This window comes from Bombus bifarius, unplaced genomic scaffold (genome assembly GCF_011952205.1).
Source record: "Bombus bifarius isolate JDL3187 unplaced genomic scaffold, Bbif_JDL3187 scf7180000009134_frag, whole genome shotgun sequence".
In the NCBI taxonomy this organism is placed as follows: domain Eukaryota; kingdom Metazoa; phylum Arthropoda; class Insecta; order Hymenoptera; family Apidae; genus Bombus; species Bombus bifarius.
In genome coordinates, this window is record NW_022884921.1 from 1 (window position 1) to 21,048 (window position 21,048).

The 21,048-nt window shown below is 40.1% G+C and overlaps 1 protein-coding gene across 1 annotated transcript; it reads left to right on the top strand.

Annotated features, from left to right (window-relative positions):
* Window positions 1–6,557: 6,557 nt before the first annotated feature.
* On the top strand, window positions 6,558–21,042 carry LOC117213873 (organic cation transporter protein-like; the record flags this gene model as incomplete). Its single annotated transcript, XM_033459566.1, has 5 exons — window positions 6,558–6,773; window positions 7,531–7,789; window positions 19,684–19,982; window positions 20,589–20,701; window positions 20,893–21,042. Coding segments are annotated over 5 exons (1,037 nt in total), but the record flags the coding sequence as incomplete, so codon positions are not given.
* Window positions 21,043–21,048: the final 6 nt, after the last annotated feature.

Here is a 21,048-nt window from a genome sequence, read left to right on the forward strand (position 1 = left end):
GGTTCGACACTAAGTTTTAGAGACGTCGAAGATGCATTAGAGTCGTTTAGTGGCAACAGAGGTGAAAATGTCGAACGATGGTTCGAGTCGTTCGAGGAAGTCACTGATACGTGCATGTGGTCGGATGGGCAGAAGGCAGTCTACGCAAGGAAGCTGCTGAAGGGATCAGCGAAAATATTTGCGAGCTTCGAGTGTCATGCCAGGACTTGGCATGAGTTGAAGAGGGGGCTAGTGAAAGAATTTTCGAGGAAAGTCAACAGTAGGCAAGTACATCAGAAACTTGAAGAAACAAAAAAGGAGAGTGATGAAGCATGTTTGGCTTACATGTACCGCATGCTCGAAATAGCCAACCATGTGGACATAGAGGAGGAAGCAAAGGTGGAATACATAGCGGATGGAATAATAGACGACGAGAACAATAAGGCTATATTGTACGGCGCTACGTCAATCAAAGAGTTGAGGAAGAGGTTAGTGATGTACGAAGAGCAGAAGAGTCGCAGAGCAAAGTCGATTGTGAAGTCGGCTAAAACCCAGAAGAACGGGAAGCCCAGTCAATCTGTAGATGCAATGAAGAAAAGAAGATGCTTCATTTGCGGTAGTGAGGATCATCTAAGTGTTAAGTGTCCGGAGAGGGGAGAAGGTGTTAGGTGTTCCGAGTGCAGCGGATTTGGACATATTGCAGCGAGGTGTACGGCACGACCGAAAGAGACTTGCGTAGTGTCAAGATCCGAAAAGGGGAAGTATGTGAAGCAAGTAATCGCAGGAATTAAGCTTCTATTCTCTGAAATTACTCTCAAATCTCAGAGTCAACCCTTCAAATTCTCCACACTGGATCTTCGATTCTTAATATTTGTAATATCGTAGAATAGCTTTGATTGGAGATCGGCTGAAATTAGAAAATACCGTGTACGTCGTCTTTCGTGGTTTGTTTACATCCAAGAGCGCCTAGTAACAGTGACGCGAGAAAAGATAAGCAGCGTCAAAACAGAAGTACGGTTCCACATTTCAAGGAGTGGCAATCGAGAGGCCAGAGTATGTGAGCCGAAAAGTGTGCGTGTGTGTGTGTGTGTGTGAGAGGACGAGAGCAAGAGCGAGCACGACCGAGCAGGAGTGTATTGGCGAAGATCAGAGCTAATTGAGTCGTCGAAGAGTAGAGTCGTGAGAATTGATAGAGTTGTTAGAGAGAGAGAGAGAGTGTGTGTGTTAGATTCGTTGTGACGAGAGTGATCAAATAACTGCAAAGTTATTTGATATAGATACGAGTATTGCATTTAGTTTCCGTTAAATAAATATCGTTCTCTGTCCAATTTATATTTGTATATTCAATTTAATATTAATAAATTGTAAGTAATCGGAAAAAAATTTCTATCCTTATTTTCCGATATTACATATTTGAATCGACACATTGACTACTTCAAAGAAATTAGCCCGAACGAGACATAACTCGTTCATCGTGGTTTTCGCGCGAAGTAAATATGCGGTTTCTCAATCGTTGTGAGATTCCAACGACGTTAATTCTGTCGAAACGGCGACGCGCGACGACGATCGCACATTCTGTTGCTAGCGAGTGCTTGCAAATCGCGACGATATCGAGCGTAAAGACTAAGCGCAAAAATGGAGGACACTCGGCGGGGAATTGGAAATGCTCGATGACGAAAGGTATTTCAAGGTGTAATTACATCCACATCCAATTGGATCGCACCTTCGTTCGGTTGCTAGGTCAACAACCTTCGATGTTATTCAAATAATGCAACGGCTGGGGCAGCCGGTAGCGAGTCGTAAAAATTTCAATAAAACACGTTCCTGCTAGTGAACGTATGTTAAGACTTACACCGAGTTTTATTTCGCTACGCCGTTTACTAGTTCGAAACGATCGATTGCATAATAGTAGCTGTTTCTTTCATCTCGGAAACACGATCGTAAACGGTGACAACGATCCAGCTTATTCCTGATCGTGTTAATTTCCACGCAAACTTTGTAAACATTATACGTCGCGACGCTCTCGTTAACGCGTCATTCCCTCCAACTCGAAAGTCTTGCAACTTTGGTGATCCGTTTTCTGTGAAAAATTGGTTACGAGCATCAGGGGACTTATCGTCGTAATCGGTAAATTGTTTATTAAGGATCTACAGCTTTTAAGGATTTCTCTCTAGAGATTTAGAGATTAGAAGTTTCATTAACGCGTTATCGTGTCTCTAACTCGATCTTTTTTCGTGTAAATTGGTCACGAGACTTACGAGCTTCGTTGTAAATAGAAGATTAGTAATATTTCGTAGTTTCGTGATAGTATATAGACATTTTAGTGCTTAAACGCGCAATTTTTAGTTCGCTTTTCGCTCGCATCGGCGCTATGAAACGGATCAGTATCTCAACACTTTCCTTTAGTTCTACGAATCATCTTTCGACCGGCTTTTCTTGGCCTACCGTTTCCTAACGCTGTCCTAATACTATCGTCTTGCTGAGATCCTTTTTCCGATTGTATCTTCTGCTTATTTTATTATAAATCCGAACTTTCATTCACGTCGTATGTTTTACAGCGTAAAATCCGCTAGAGCGTTCCAATAAATGTAACCAGTAGGTGCTCTAATACTCAAGCGCACCTGTGCGTATCTCTGCATATTTGCTGAAAAAAAAGATGAATCTTACGTTACATTTTCAATATGCGTAATAAGCCGAAAATTTCTCTGATGCTAATCCTTCGTAACAAAAGGATGGCATCACTATATGCATGAAAATAGCATTTGGCAATCGTTAGAAACACAATACATGGATATATATGTAGTTGCCAAATTAACCTTCGCGGTGTTCTAAGTGAACGGCTAGAAACGATTGCTTTTTGCTATACGCGCATGGTTCGATTGCACTATAATTCGTTATTAAGACGTTTCGAGAGAGGCAAAGGATGTGGTGTCGCAACGTGTTGCGCTCGCACAATGCTCCTTGGATAAAATTCCCGGAGCGCGTATTATCGCGTACGCCGCGCGAACGCGTTGAACCTTCGCGCAAACAATGAGAGCGTGAACGCGAAAAAATAGCGTTGAGCACGTAACATTCGGCCTGATATCGTTGATTGGCCGCGAATCGTCAACATGCACGGGACAGTTTTACGTAAAGACATTCGATCCGTACAATTATGTTAAGACGTCGACCACAGAACGTATTACGTTGATGCAATTAAAATTTCAATGAAACAGGAGAACGCGCTAATAACTAGTCACCCCGTTGTTGACCATAACGTACAAATACTTTTGTTTAAGAGCTGCTCGTTAGTGTTTACCGCGTGCAGCGATTAAGTGACGAACAAATTATGTTCAAAGGGTATAGAGCTCGTTCTCGATTAAAATTCTCCTAACTTTCTAATTATATATATATTTCTAATTATATATTAGAAATTATAACTTGAACGTATGTACGCGACTGGCAATAAATATCAGGACAGCCGCGGATATTTAGTATAAATCGAATATGTGTTCCATTGTCCTTAATTTCTTTTATTATCGATTATTATTATTATAATTTTTATATTAATATTAATATTATTTGATATTTTAATATTAATATTATTTAATATTTTAATATTAATATTATTTAATATTTTAATATTAATATTATTTAATATTTTAATATTAATATTATTTAATTTATTCTATTATTGATTCGTTCCATTCCGTTTACGTCATAATACGTAGCCTGCGGATTTTTACGCATATTTTTCAGAATATAAAGGAAGCGAAAGAAAAAACTAGAAGCTGGATAAAAAATTGTTTTACCTCGATTAAACGTTACAAAGCGTGCTACTTTCCGATGTTTTATATATTTCCACGTGTCACACGTGTACTTTGCAATTTTGCCCTTTCAGATTTCACAGAAATGCATAAAACTTCCGTGACCTAATTTTTTGGCACGTGCACGTGCTTCAAAATAAATTCGATGATATTAAATACCAGATTATAGGAACCAGAAATGAAGAGTTCTACAACGATGGAATGGGTAAATGATTGTCGATCAGACGAAAGACAATAGCAAACAACGATATAGCGATGATTAATTAATGGAAGATTTTTTCCTTTCAGCAAACAAAAATAGAACTTAACGAACTCAGTAATTGATAAATGATTACGTATAAGATAAGTGCATTTTCCAACTGTGAGTCATAGTTAACGTTTAGTTTAGCCTAGGTAGGATCTTAACTTTGGAGTAAATAAGTATAATAGTAGCAAAAAATCGATAGAATTGTTAAAAGGCTGTGACTAATCCTGCTCGACTGGTCAGTTATCATCTGAATCTATTGTTATTTTGCTAGTATACTTTTCGAATCATTTTCAGCTATTCTATGGGCAAGCATTCGTTTCTTTCGCGCATGCCACGTATCATTCGCTCATTAACTCGTTTTTGAAAGCTTTTACCGGCGAATGAAAAACGTAACGTACACTTGCATAATGCGTTCGAAGTGTTCGTTCGTTCAATATTCATGTAAAGGTTAGGCGATACGCGTGATAAGTCGCGATGCTACGAGATGTGATTAGATGCGGATGTTAATATCTTGTAAATACCTTTCCTCGACTATGATAATCATCGAACACTAAGAATTTCGCAAATCGATGCAATTAATCGGTGATCTTGTGGGAAGAAATTTCGATATCACGATAATGTTAACGATAGTATGTTAATTACGACTAGTACCGTTACTGTTACATTGTTTCATAATTAGTATTAGTTTAATATAGTCAACGACTCCTCCGCAAGCATCCGTGCAAGTGTTATTTATTATTATGCTCACCTTCTATTGGAAAGTTCTTGCCTTGCTCAGCAAGTCTTTTTGATTTTTTTCCTGTAGAACTTCCGCGTGTTACCGATTTTTATGCTATGTACGTGTTTGTAGAACTTTCTCTGAGCCGCGAAGTTTTCTTTCGACGATTCAACGATCGAAAATCAAAGAGAACCAATGTTCTCTCTTTCGATAAAGTATGTGATGATAGCCATTGCCAAAATTATTGATATATTTATCTGGTTGAAGACAATCTAGCAAATTATACAGCAAGCCTAATGAAATAATAATAATCTTTATCATTAAATTGCGCCATTATTTCATAATTTCATTGAAGGATAATAGAAATTCACGAAGCCTTTAAATTGGATTTCATATTATAATAATTTAAACATCGTTTGACGGTATTATCTGGATGTGAATAGGGTTGATTTGATTCAGACAGCGTCAGTCATCATGACATCGACTTCCTATCTCGTTATGTAACATTCATCAGAATAACAGACGCAATTACCGTCACTGAATTATCTTAATGACATTCGTTATTAATGAGTAAGTGTTTTCGACATACGTCGGAGGTCGCAAATCTTGGATCATCTTTCTTTATTATCTGTTTAGATCCAATCCAGTTCCTTCACAGAACTTCTTTCCCTTCAATTTACCTAATTTAATAATTCTTCAAAATTTTCTCATTTTCATTTCTCATTGCATTGTTTATTATATATTCTACAAACCCGTATGAACACAACGCAATAAATTGACACGATAAAAGCGTTGAGATAATAACCACGAGACAATACTCGACAATAATAATACGAGACAATAATAATCGAAAAGGCTGATGTTACGCCGCGCGACTCTCTGCCTGGCCCAGGTCACACACCGCGGGCCAGACGGACACCAGATGTCCGCTCTTCCGTACGGCGTACCCTCAATAGCCTTAAGCACCGTCCATAAATCATAGATTTCCTAGAAAACGTCCTTTAAACAAAACAAACATCAGGTCCCCAGGAGTTTCTAAACACTATTGTCGACCACGGAAGGACAAGGGAAAGTTGTTTTTCTCATGCACGCGGCAACTTTCCCCCCATTAATCACTTTCTCTCGAGGGCAGTTAAGACCCTTCGTTTAACCAATTAAAAACGAAGGCTATTCCCTCGCTCTCCTAAATAACCTCGGCACGAACAAATCCGATGGTCCCGTGCGCGAGACGGATCCTTAGCCTTCCTCCGAGACAGCATCGTCTCCCAAGAGGCACTGATTTCACATCCTTCGAACGGTCAACATCCTTCGAGCGGGTAGACACACCCGCAGATCAGTCACTCAATCATCTCGTACACACGCACCAGTGTAACTATCCTCGTTAGAAGTTGTGGAATAAACGGTGAAATATAACTTACTACTGTGTCATATTCAATCAACCACCTCTGTTATCTTAACCGAAACAGGGGAACGACTACTTCGCGGCGTCGATTCACCGAATCGTAGCGAGAATTTACGCCTCTCGCTGACGCGTTTTCCTCGCGACCGCGTCTCTCCGCGAACGGTCGTAACAGCTGATGAAACAAAGGAATGAGTAATTTGTAAAGACAGGAAAACAGCAATTAACGTACATCCAACTTTCTTCGCTTTAAATGAAATTCCAATCAAATACGTTTTATCAGACTCGACTAACAATCAATATTATTAGCTCAACAAATACTCGAAATTCCCAATGTTTTTTGTCGAGTTTCAAATAGAAAGTTAATTACTCGCTTGTCGGAACGTCCATCGGCATCGAAGACCGTGAACCAATCTACGTTATCTTCTCCTTCGTTTCAGGCTGTCGCTGGCGATACCAGTCAACCGCGAAGGTTACTCGAGATGCAGCATGTACGATGTAAATTACACGGAAATTTTGCTAAATGGAAGCCACGTATCGGACCCATCGTGGCCAACGAAAGATTGCCAACAAGGATGGGAATTTAATTATACCACCGTCCCTTATGCGTCTGTGGCATCCGAGGTGACAGAAAATGTTCGACCTGTAACTTCCTGCTTTTTGAATATTTTATCTGTTCCTATCAATCAATCCCTTTATACTGTGTATGTCGTATTCGATTATTTGCATGATCTATTTCGATAAAAAATAAGCGTAGTGTACAATTTTTGGAAAGAAAGAAGAACGATGGAAAGGGTCGAATAAACGTTTGTGGAAAGATCGATAGTTCAGAAGTGGGAAAATTAACAATGTCGATTTCCACAGAGGAAAATTATAGTACGTAACAGGATTACTAGTACATATTGCAGTAATAATTAGTGCATGTAGTGAAATTACAGAGTACATTCTAAATTCAAGCGTTACATTGCCAAATAAAATACAGTCTGAAAATGAAACTGAAAATGAAAATACCGGATTGAAAAGAAACTTTAATAAAACGTTATAACGAGCAACAGCGCGAACACACAGATTTGTTCGACATAAATTGCAAGACTTTTTGCTCCAGTGGATTTCCATGAACTTTGCGTCGCTCGTCAGGAGGAGAATTATTCATCGAGGGGTAGGAAGCATCCAGAAGAAGGACGCGAGAACGCGCAGGGTCTTAAGCTTCTCCTTCTTTCTTCCTCAAAGGGAAAGGAAAAAGGACAGAGGCGCGCTTCATTAGGAATTTCGAAACTTTGATCGAAAATTCGTTTAATCGAGGCGTTGAAATTGCTATAAGATTCCCGTGATGCTGATAGTGATCAGAAGTAAATCATTCGACTGTAGTTTTCTGTTGCAGCTGGGATGGGTTTGTCAGTATGATGCACTGCCAACCATAGCTCAAAGTATCTTCTTCATCGGCGCTATCTTCGGAGGATTAATTTTTGGATGGGTTGCTGATCAATATGGAAGAATATCAGCTTTGCTCGGAGCTAATTTAATGGGATTTCTCGCTGGGGTGGCTACTGCGTTCACGGGTAGCTTCTGGCAGTTCACTTTGTGTCGTTTTTTCGTTGGATTCGCCTTTGATAATTGCTTCACTATGATGTACATATTAGGTAACCGTTTTTCAATAATTTCTTTTTTGCCCTGGAATTGAGTTTGAAAGCCACACAGTGGCTACAAAAAGTACTTGTACGTATGTATCCTTATTTCCCAATGAAGCGTCTCTCTTCCTTTTTTTTAAATCAGTTTTTACGTTTCATTTTGATAGCATTAATTATTTATAAGCATGTATGAAAGTATTACAAATGATACGAAAGCTAATATTTTAATCAGTCTTATCTTAAGACTTAGTCTCAATTAATTGGTATATATATAAATGACGTTCTAAATACGATGGTGTACAGTTACTTTTTGTAATTACTGTAAGCAGGAAGATCTCTAAGTTTAAGTAACAAAGTAATCTCTACAACATACTGTAAAACTGTTGTTATGCTTGATTTACGACTGACGTTTCTACAAGTATATGAATTTTGCAACAGAACTCACGTTGCCATGCAACAATTTAAATGAAATTGAAAACCATTCAAAGTTACGAAGAAAGATGCTTAAATACATATGAATATACATGAGGTCATACATATTTATTTTTTAACTGCGGCGTTTATATCAAAGAGAGGGAGAGAGACAGAGAAAAATTAATTTTCCTGTTTTATAAGAATTTCATGCAAGATAAAAATATGAAACTTTAAGATAGTTGGATTTATATATACCATTGAATATTTATAATATTTAAAGGTAGTTAGTTCGCAATTGTTACGCCGGGAGACTCTCTGCCTGGCCCAGGTCACACACCGCGGGCCAGACGGACACCAGATGTCCGCTCTTCCGTACGGCGTACCCTCAATAGCCTTAAGCATCCGTCATAAACCTGAGTCACTTGCCTGCTAAGGTCCTTCAAACAAACATCTGTTTCCGAGGAATTTCTCGAGACTATTGTCTACCACGGCTTAACTAAGGAAAGTTGGTTTTTCGCACGTACGCTGCAACTGTCCTCCCACTAACCACTTTCTCTCGAGGGCGGTTAAACCCTTCGTTTAACCAATTAGAAACGAAGCCTATTCCCTCACTCTCCTAAATAACATCGGCACCAACAAATCCGATGGTCCCGTGCGCTAGACACACCCATCCTTAGCTTTCCTCCGACACATCATCGTCTCCCAGTACTGTACTGATTTTACATCCTTCGAACGGTCAACATCCTTCGAGCGGGTATACACACCCGCAGATCAGTCACTCACTCATCTCGTACATACGCACCGGTGTAACTATCCTCGTTATAAGTTGTGGAATAAACGGTGAAATATAACTTACTACTGTGTCATATTCATTCAACCACCTCTGTTATCTTAATCGAAACAGGGAAACGACTACTTCGCGGCGTCGATTCACCGAATCGTAGCGAGAATTTACGCCTCTCGCTGACGCGTTTTCCTCGCGACCGCGTCTCTCCGCGAACGGTCGTAACAGCAATCATTTTCTATACTAATATTTTCCCTCTATACTCGCGATCAATTATAATTTTGTTTTCTCTTTTAACGAGACAATATTCTGATTACAAAGGATTAGTTGTTCAAAATTGCTTTTCATTTCTGGACAACTATAGCATACCAGGGTTTTCATAAATTTTCACTTCCCAACGGAAAGCGAAGGTAACGAATGAATGGTTCTACAACGAACGCTTCCACAACTATAAATCTATGTATATATATACATACATACATACATGTATATGGTTTTAATTAAAATGAACATCTTCTTCTAGCAAACTTATTTAAAATTCGTAAAAATATCACATAATAATATAAAACAATCAAGTAACATTTTAAATATTCCATTGAAAATTCTAATAAATTGTTTAATATAAGATCGATATAATTCATGCTGAATTCATTGTCTGATATCCATAATACAGGCAATTTATAATACAAAATTTTATTATAACTCTACATGAAAAAATTTCAATTATAATACTGTAGAAATATATTTTCCAGTTATTGTTCTAATATCAATATACTGAAGAGAAAATCTAGACTAGTCTCTGTCTTGAAAGATATTTAATACCCTGAAAGTACAGCGTTAAGACCCTGATTGAAACTTTTGAAGATACTCTGTTGAAACGTAAGAACGCTGATTGAAAGTTCATCAGACGAGTCATTGAAACGAGTTTTCTTGATCGAATAGCAAGTTTGTCCTGCAGACAGCATTCCAATTGTGAAAATCGAGACCAAAGAAACTCAGGTGACGTGCATTAACCCTGAATCGATGACTCAAGCCGAGGTTGGAAAAATTTACAATTTGTTCGACAAAACAAGGCCAAGTTGACGAGATTCGTGAGCAAGTGGCTGGTTCGTTAATGATTTGGCGTTCGAATTTTCTTATTTCTATTCTAATTATCAAGGTCGATTAAACGATTGATCACGAATATTCGACGGAAATATTGAGAAAGAAGACTCGATCTGTACGAGTGTAAATCGTATTTTAATCAATGACTTGAGAAAGTGAGGTATTGATTGAAACTAAGATAAGTGATACTAATTCGTTTCGAGCGCGTAACAAATTACATCATCGGATTCATTGATTTGCAAATAATTCTATATTCAGTTCCGTATTTATAATCGAGCGTAGCGAAGATAAAATGAAAGGGACATGATTATCCGAGGGTCTCACAACTAGAGGAAAATCGATGGGAACGAGGAAATCCTTAATTGTAGAAACTGCGTAGAAAATACCGTGGAAAATATCATATATATTTTAATAGAAATATTTTTGTACTTTTTTTTAAACATTAAAACTTTAGAGCTTTAGGAGCTTTATGTATTAGTATACGTATTTATACAGTGTAAATTTCGACCAATCGCGGGGAGACGTAATCGCAAGGAGAGACGTCAACGGGGGTCGTAAATCCCCGTTACGATCATAACAATCGACACCACGAATTGATCGATCCCCTGATTTCCGTTGAGATAATAAGGGGTGATTGAGTTTGTATAACCCTGGGATTCACAGAGTTATAAATTATATATGTCCAACACTTAGACTACACTGATGCCGAAATAAATAGCTAACAACTTGTCGCACGACAATGCGATAGATATGTGCGCTAGAGCAGGGCTCTTATACTGGAAATTAGTGTATTAATGGACTTAGCACTATGATGTATTTCGGAGAGAAGATGTATGTTCGACCACACCGAGAACCGACAAAGATTTGCGGGAAGTATGCGAATCTCGCGCTATGTGTAGACTGCCGCGTTAGGCGTTAGTTTTTAGACTGATTGTCGCTCCCTTTTTCATACGGAAGAAAAGTTCGGTGTGGGTGTGCCCCTGTGCCTAAAGAACGCGGATTCGTTGTTCCCAATTTCGTTAGGAAAAGTGAGGGTAACGAACCGAGGTGTCGATTGGTCATGACCTGCATTACTGCTCGAAGGGATGAGGAGGGAGTCTCCTACCATCGTGGTGGATAGATGACTGTGTGCGTGAGAAAATCTAGCTTGTTTTATTACAGGGCTATTCAGCTTTTCCTCATGGGCGCATACCCGCTTTCTCCGTGTTTTAAGTGCGACTAATAAACCAAAGGACCTCTCTAAAAAACCAGATGTGCGTCGAACATACTTTTAGGCTTAAGACATTCTTCAGGATAAACAGATTGACGACACATGGCGAAACAATACAGGAAAGTGAAAGTTATGGTGGGCCCTTAGGTTTATTGAGGGTCGAAGTGACGTTACGCAGGTCGGTTGTTGTCCGGTCGCGCGGGCTGGCGTGCAGATGTTTTAGGCGGCGTAACATACAGACTTTGAAATTCATAACAAATTTCTCTAGATAGATGCGGATTTTTTGTATTGTTTCGTATGTATACTTGTGTCACTTTTCTTTCTAACGATATTTAGTTAAAAAGTTCGTCTATATCATTTATAATAGATTTTGTTTTTATTTATATTAATGTTAATTTTATATTAATAAAAATCACTGAAATTTTCAGTATCATCATTATTTAGTATCATCGAATTTCTTTCTTCTTTATGTTCCATATTATTATTAAAATTCTCTAATAAACATTCAAATATCCTATAGAATATTTCCATTATTTTTCACGTATTATTTGCAGTCATATTTTCCATATTTTATTATCGATAAAGTTTGAGTTGGTTCTTTAAATTCCTATTCAACATTCCAGCTAACCAGTCGATATCAATAACACGTGCCTTTCTTCCTGCCAGGATTTATAACTTATTCAAGCAGAACCTCACTCGACCAGCTCGTTGAAAGCGTAGAATTCGATCAACTTCATACAACTCACATACAAACTGCAGATAATGCTAACAGTGGGAGGAAAATATGAGACTGCAAAGCGTATAAACCTAGTAGTTTATAAAAGCATTTACATATTTGCCACAGAAAATTTATATGTATGTAGAATATGTGTTATATAAAGCATTCTGAAATTTCATTAGCATTGTAATGATTATATTGGTAAAGTTTGAAGCATTTCTGATGATGCACATTGAAGTTACGAGATATTTAATGCAAACATTTATTTAGTACAAATATACAGCATAAATAGTTACCTTAAACATGTAATAAATGGTTATTGTTACGCCGCGCGACTCTCTGCCTGGCCCAGGTCACACACCGCGGGCCAGACGGACACCAGATGTCCGCTCTTCCGTACGGCGTACCCTCAATAGCCTAAGTACCCGTCATAAACCCGAGTAATTTGCTCGTTAAGTTCCTTCAGACCCAACAAATGTCCTTTTCTAAATCAGTTTCTAAAGACTATTGTTTACTACGGCTTGGCAAGGGAAAGTTGGGTTTTTCCACGTACGATGCTTCCTAATAACAACTTTCTATCAAGGGCAGCTAAGACCCTTCCTAATCCACCAACCTTCGTTTAACCAATTAAAAACGAAGCCTATTCCCTCACTCTCCTAAATAACATCGGCTCCAACAAATCCGATGGTCCCGTGCGCTGGAGGGACCGATCCTTAGCCTTCCACCGAGACAGCATCGTCTCCCAACGGCACTGATTCTACATCCTTCGAACGGTCAACATCCTTCGAGCGGGTATACACACCCGCAGATCAGTCACTCACTCATCTCGTACATACGCACCAGTGTAACTATCCTCGTTATAAGTTGTGGAATAAACGGTGACCTAACTTACTACTGTGTAATATTCAATCAACCACCTCTGTTATCCTACCCGAAACAGGGGAACGACTACTTCGCGGCGTCGATTCACCGAATCGTAGCGAGAATTTACGCCTCTCGCTGACGCGTTTTCCTAGCGACCGCGTCTCTCCGCGAACGGCCGTAACATTTGGTCCTTCGAGCCGGATACGTGTCAGTGAAAGAGTGCACCCCAGTTACCACGCAACATCAAGGTAAGCTCGCTCAAATTGTCGAAATCCCTCATGGCTCCCCCTCAGGAAGAACGCGTCCGGCAATTGCTGCGGAAACGCGAAGGATTCAGACAAGAATTAGAAGCGTTTCGCACATTGCTCAACAATCACGAGGAAGGGACACCCGTGCATGCTATTCAGCGTAATTTGCAAGACTTAGAGGGAGAGTTTGCATCGTTCAAAAAGAGCCAATGCGAATTAGACGACAGAGACGAGGGTCAAACACTGAAGGACCGGGTTGACCTACAACAGAAGTTCTACACCATCGCCGGACAGGCGTCCGCCATCCTTGAGGAGGCAAACAAGCAAGCAGAGCCAACCACCACAAATCTTGCAACAAAGCCATCGGACATGTCATGGCCGGAACCCGTCGATTTGCCTAGAATTCAGCTACCCACCTTTTCTGGAGCCTACGAAGATTGGCCGGGGTTCGCGGATCAATTTCGCTCCACGGTCCACGATAACCCCCGCATAGACGACTGCAAGCGACTGATGTATCTCCGTTCTTGCCTAAAGCATGGGGCAGCTCTAGCGATCGCGTCATTAAGCAATGCGGCAGCTAACTACGCAGTCGCCTGGGAAATATTAGAACGACGGTATAACAGACCAGCCAAAATTGTCGAGAGACACTTGCAGGAGATATTTGACGCAGCCTCCTCATCACGGATAGCACATCGCGATTTGCAGTCCTACACGACCAAGTTGGAAGCTCATTACAAAGCCTTGGCCGCCATCGGACAACCAACCGCAGATGCCCTGCTTTTGCACCTATGTACCGCCAACCTTGATCGGGAAACCGATTCAATATGGAAGGAAAAGATCAGGTCCACACCATTCCCCACGTTCCCGGACTTCTTGCAATTCTTGAACGATCGCTGTCAGGTCATAGAACCTGCAAGAACGACACGCCCACCACGAGGGCAGGCATTTGTCACGTCACGATCACCGCCACTCTGTCCAATCTGCCATGGACCACACAAAATCTGGCGCTGCAACACCTTTAGGACGAAGACGATCGACGAACGGATTCTAGCCGCCGAGGAAATCTCAGCGTGTACGAATTGCCTGCTACCAGGACACAAATTGCAACACTGCACCTCTGGCTCTTGCCGCATATGTGATCAACGCCATCACACGCTCCTACATCGATCAGACGCGCCAATGAGCAATCAGACGCCTCCCACCACGCCCCCACGCACAAGGAAAGCTCCGTCATACCATCCAAACAACCCATCAACCGGCCCCGATCTGCGCCTGCAAAAAGCGCGATTCGGGTGGATCATCGGGGGGAGCCCACCTTCCCCAGGACCTGCCAGGGTCTTCCATGCCTCCACAACGGAACTAGAGACGGATCTCACCCGCTTTTGGGAACTCGACGAGGGACCTCAGATAAAACACTTATCGGAGGCGGATCGACGATGTGAGGAGCATTTTCAAAATCACGTCCCACGCACCAGCGATGGGCGATACATCGTCGCACTCCCCTTTAACGACAAAATCTCGTCACTCGGATCATCCATGGCAATGGCGATGAAACGACTCGCCTCTCTCCAGCAGCAAGTCAGACGAAATCAATAGTTCGAAACAGCGTATCGGGCGGTCATTCAGGAGTATCTGGACTTGGGCCACATGACCAAGGTTGCATCACGCCACGAACCGGAGAACGAGCTAATTCCAATCAAAAATCGTCTGGAAACATATGAGACGGAGCTCCGCGCCATCCAAAACGAGATTGTAAGCATAGATGAGGAAGAGATCGAGCGCGGCCTCGAGATAGCCGACGAGTACGAGAAATCAGAACTCCGAGTAATCACTCAACTGAGCAACCTACGACTAACTACGACGTCACAATCGACAAACGACGGATCAGCTGCTGGTCGCGAGTCTGCTTCGCTTAAATTACCGGAGAATCATTTTCCTGGACATAATGCGAAGACGCCACCTTCGCCATTGCCACGAGGGCCTACGGATAAGGGAAGTAACAAGGACTTAAACAAAACACGCAACGCTATTCAAACTCCGCGGACGGAGAAGATCGCATCGACTCGAACGCCGACCTCGCCGCGAGTCACGCGCAATTCATTGCACAATACTAGCAGCGTGTCACCTAAACGCGACTTGACAACAATCACGCTAGCATCGTCGCTACATGAACAATCTGATTCAACGCTGCCAAACGCCTTAAATCAGAAAACGCTTCCCATGCGGACCTCATCGCGTGACACTCACAACGTGTCATCCACCCGAGACCCAACGACAACATCGCTCACATCATCAGCATCGCAACAATCTGATTCCACGCCATCAGACGCCTTGAATCAGACAGCCGCTCAAGAGTCTCTGGATCAACAGACGGATGAAACCTTACCAGCCGACATGCCGTCTCCTACTACATTATCGCCGAAATGGAGCACACCGACGAATGGGCTGAAACAAAACACCATACTCGTCGATGTCAGTGCAGCCTACAAGAAAACTGGACCACGCCGGTCCAACCATCAATCATCATCAAGAAGGCGCGATACGAATGGGTCAGCGGGGGGAGCCCTGTCCCCCAATCCACCGAAGACCTCCTTCACGTCTTCATTGTGCAACCACACACGCATTTCACGTGCCTTTGTGGAATCGGCGAGCTGTACAACGACACCTCCTGGGACGAGGTGTCTCACGATACTTCATGGGCCGAGCTGTTTCACGACACGTCCTGGTTCGCGAACCGCAATAGAAAATCGCCAGGCAATGCAGATGACCACGGCGATCCAGAACGCAAGGAAGACAACATATCCTCTACGCACCGGACTTTCGACCGTATCTTCGAAGTCACCCTGGCGACAACGGCCTCATCCAGACTACCACAAGTCATACGGCAACGAGCATCTTGGAACGACGTGCCACGCAGCGCGTCCTACCAACGAGCCAACCCGATCACGCAGAATAAGGACAATCAGCAATCAACAAGGAGTCGGGCGGCTGCTCCAATTAACTCCACCTTTAATGAAATTTTGATCGGTACCCTCTCAACGGGGGGAGGATGTTACGCCGCGCGACTCTCTGCCTGGCCCAGGTCACACACCGCGGGCCAGACGGACACCAGACGTCCGCTCTTCCGTACGGCGTACCCTCAATAGCCTAAGTACCCGTCATAAACCCGAGTAATTTGCTCGTTAAGTTCCTTCAGACCCAACAAATGTCCTTTTCTAAATCAGTTTCTAAAGACTATTGTTTACTACGGCTTGGCAAGGGAAAGTTGGGTTTTTCCACGTACGATGCTTCCTAATAACAACTTTCTATCAAGGGCAGCTAAGACCCTTCCTAATCCACCAACCTTCGTTTAACCAATTAAAAACGAAGCCTATTCCCTCACTCTCCTAAATAACATCGGCTCCAACAAATCCGATGGTCCCGTGCGCTGGAGGGACCGATCCTTAGCCTTCCACCGAGACAGCATCGTCTCCCAACGGCACTGATTCTACATCCTTCGAACGGTCAACATCCTTCGAGCGGGTATACACACCCGCAGATCAGTCACTCACTCATCTCGTACATACGCACCAGTGTAACTATCCTCGTTATAAGTTGTGGAATAAACGGTGACCTAACTTACTACTGTGTAATATTCAATCAACCACCTCTGTTATCCTACCCGAAACAGGGGAACGACTACTTCGCGGCGTCGATTCACCGAATCGTAGCGAGAATTTACGCCTCTCGCTGACGCGTTTTCCTAGCGACCGCGTCTCTCCGCGAACGGCCGTAACAGTTATCAAATATCGGGATTTATTAATATAATAAATGTTTGACTATTTTTATAATTAAATATTTTTGTAATTACTGTGAAATATATAATTACGCTAAATAATTTTGTATCTTGTATATAGATTTTTAAATTTACTTAATTGAAACTCTGCATTATAATAACCGTATTTATAATTCTGACGTCATATTCGATATAATTATTATATGACTTTATTACGATTCTAATGAAATTCCAATATATTCATGAATATATAACAGAAACGTAATAATACTTTGTTGTACTAATTATGATACCATCATATATAATAAATATAAATAAATAAAAAATGTCTATAAATGCTAAGATACTTTTACGAGCCAACAGGCGAGAAGGAAGAAACGAAAGAAAAGAAAGAAGAGAACGAACGTTAATCAGTTTCGAAACGTTAACAACGTCCTTGCGTTGGACGGTGCTCGCGTTTATCGATTGGTCGCATTGCGAGATATCGGTCAGATTATTATTATTAATACGATCGTCTGTAATTTATCTTTGCTAACTGTGCCGCACGGAATCTTCGTTTACAATAAATGAGTTGTCGCTTTTGATCGAACGGTAACACGATATGAAATTACAGGGTGACGGAAACAGCTGGGAGAAAAGCGAATACTTTTTCTGCGCGAATAATGTAATGTTAAAGGCAGTAAACCTTGAGAGGCGAAGTGATGAAACGAGTGGTCTCAGAGAAGCTTCTTTACGTCTTCTTCTCCTTTCTGTATCCTTTCTATGAGAATAATATCTCGTCTTCAGAAGAGATCTCCTCGCCCTATCTACGCGTTGTAAAGGCAATACAAACTGAATGATACATATATTTAAAAAACGATATTTTGTTGGTTTTATGAATATTGATTTTTATAACGTGAGGTTCTTCTACTCTTATTTTCTATTAAATTAATGATACATATATTTTAGAATGGCTGTCGCAATGGTGATGATGATGATGGTGATGATGATTTGCGAAAGAAGATGTTGAAAATTACAGACAGCATAAATAATATTTAGATTTCATGGAAGTTGATTTTTGTAATGCGAGGTTCTTCTATTCTTATTTTTCATTAAATTTCTATGTAGAAAATTATTAAACATTTGGATATAACTGGGAGATTATTTCATGCGTACCGAGTTACTCGATGGTCTCGTACCGAAGCTGATAACCAACCCAGATTTTCAGGAAAGCGATTAATAGCTTAAAATTTACTCGTGCGAGATAATAATCCAAAATGTAGTTAAAGTTTTTAAGCATTGTTTGTTAGGATTACGAGAAAATGATGAATTAACAGTTATGTATAGACACGTTATATATATGTAGGAGGTCCAGAGCGTACTGGAAAAATTTACGGCGAATTAAACAGGAAATTCCGAGATATTTGCTCAAAATATCTGATTTGTGGAATTATCCTATAGCTATTTTATTTAATAAAAATTAATTCAGGTAATTTTAGAGAATAGAAATATCTGAAACTCGTGATTTAAACGAACGTTCGTCATTTTGGTTTATTATGAATTATAAATTGGTTCATTATGAAGCATGAAAAGTAAAATTCAATGGTACAAAGTGATTTTAAATAAGGAAGCGAGTTCCATGGTAAACATGGTTCGAGCATCGCAATTATAATAAAGCAAAAAAAAAGAAACAACCACTGAGCGGTAATTATCAGGAAGCCACTAGTTACAACTAATTGAAGGTGATACCGGATTAGAAGCAAGCCACTATTAAGTGGCTAACACGGTTGCTTCATTAAGAGCAATTACTCCCTATTTTACGGCAACTACAAATAGACGTTGTTCACTATGATATATTTCCACGTGTTTATCGCATCTTGTCCTGTTATGCGATTAAAGAGTTACAACCTTGCGTTTCTAATTTATTGGACGTATACGCACCAGACATTAATTTCGTCTACGTATTCGTGAAATTGCGAGATTCATTCATCGCGAAGGTCAGTTCAATTGTTCAAGATAACTTCTCATCGTTTTAATCTGTTTTCTTGTACGAAAATAGAGTAATATTTACTTGTCATTGCACTGTGGATATATATCGATATGTTCGTTCAGGAAGTCAATTGTTTTCATCGAATTAGACTCGACTTTCCGTAGAGAATGTTCGTTTCGACATAAATATGTATCTCAGGCTTATCGATCTTTCAATATCTACCATAAATAGCTTAACAAGGTACCACACGCTCGTGTTTGAATTATGTAAATGATCCTTTGACTCTAACGATCCGTTTATTCACAGTTAATTTATGATATTGCTAGTTACGCGTGATTCTACCTTTTGTATCTTTAAGAAATACAGGGTGATTGGTAATTGGTGGTACAAGCGGAAAGGGGGTGATTCTACGCGAAAAAAGAAGTCGAAAATATAGAATAAAAATTTAAAAATTTAAAAATTTAAAAAATTTTAAAAATAACGTCAATTGAGACAACGATCTACAGTGAGATCCGTTATAACGAGACGTGATAAAGTGCACGCGTACCGAGCGAAAATTCAAAGTCGATTTTCTCGAAAACAAAGCCTCAAACGAAAAGTTTCTTTCGTTTTATATTATTTTATTGAATTACGTATGATCTATTTTGTCCCAATGAATATAATTCAATAAAATAATATAAAACAAAAAATAGTATGCGTCTATTATCTCCTTACGAGACGAAAGAAATTTCTGCGACAACCTAATATATTGTTCCATTCTTTATTCACAGAATATTTCTTTCACAGATGATTCTTCTAAATATTATGCTTTTTATTCCAGTATTAGAATACGTTGGACCAAAGTGGAGGACATTCGTGGCGAATATGTCGATCGCAATATTCTTCACATTTGCAACTTGCATTCTACCCTGGATCGCCTATTATTTGGCCGACTGGAGGATGACCTGTATTGTCACCTCAGTTCCTCTTGTTCTAGCCGTAGGTACGCCATGGTTGATACCGGAAAGCGCTCGATGGCTGGTCAGCCAAGGTCAGATAGACAGGGCCATTAAAATCCTTGGTAAATTCGAGCGAATCAACGGCACCAAGGTGCCCGATGACATCTATAGACGATTCCGGGTAAATAAACCGATTACCGCAATCTTTTCCGTATTTTCTACTTTTATGATCTTTCCTGCTTTATGTGCGTTCTATAAATACCAATTTATATGCCTTTAAGAATATCATATAATCATTTTCTTTGAATAGAAGTCTAATTGGGTCTTTTACGTAATGAAAATTTGTTTACAACCTAGTAATTTTATATCTTATTCATCGCCTAAATTGCCAGCGATAAATTGCTGTCAATTTCTGTTATTGTCTGTTATTGTCTATTTCTGTAATGTTATTTATTGAATTTGTATATTGTTTTTATCTTTTAAAATTTTTATACAAATAGATTAAACATTTGGAAACTGCTCAGTCTATGAATAGATCATGGCAATATTAACATTAATGTACGATATAAGGAGATAATCGACTTTCAGGGGTTTGATGTTTTATAAAGTAAAATGAAAAAATTTGCGAACGTCCAAGTAAACTATTTCGAAAGGATCGTCTCATACAAATATAACATAAACTTTCTTCCGGATTTTATCGTAATCTTTGTACACATAACAGATTCACATAAATTTGTAAGAAAAACAGACAAACGACATTAACTAGTTAAAAATTTGCTAATAACAGGAAACCTGTGCCAGAATCTGCAAAGAGGAGGAAGCAGACAAAACGTACTCCGTGTTGGATCTATTTAGAACGCCACGACTACGGAATATCACGATTCTAGTTATTGTTATTTGGTTCGTATCGCTATTAAACAGATATCAAATAGATTGACGTAAAATCGGAATTGTATCTTGTAAAAATCTCACGAACAGTTTTATATCTTTTGTCTAAAAATACTTCATTTCTGAAGCAAGGAATTTGCTTCTCACATGAAATATGATAGCGTGCTTTTCTTTATCATATGAAATTGTTTTACGAAATATAGGATGGCGATTTCTTTGGTGTTCGATGGTCACGTACGAAACGTCGATAATTTAGGCCTGGACGTGTTTGTTACGTTCACGATTGCTGCAGCAACCGAGCTGCCTGCTGACACGTTCCTCACGCTCGTTCTTGATCGATGGGGCAGAAGATGGCTGGC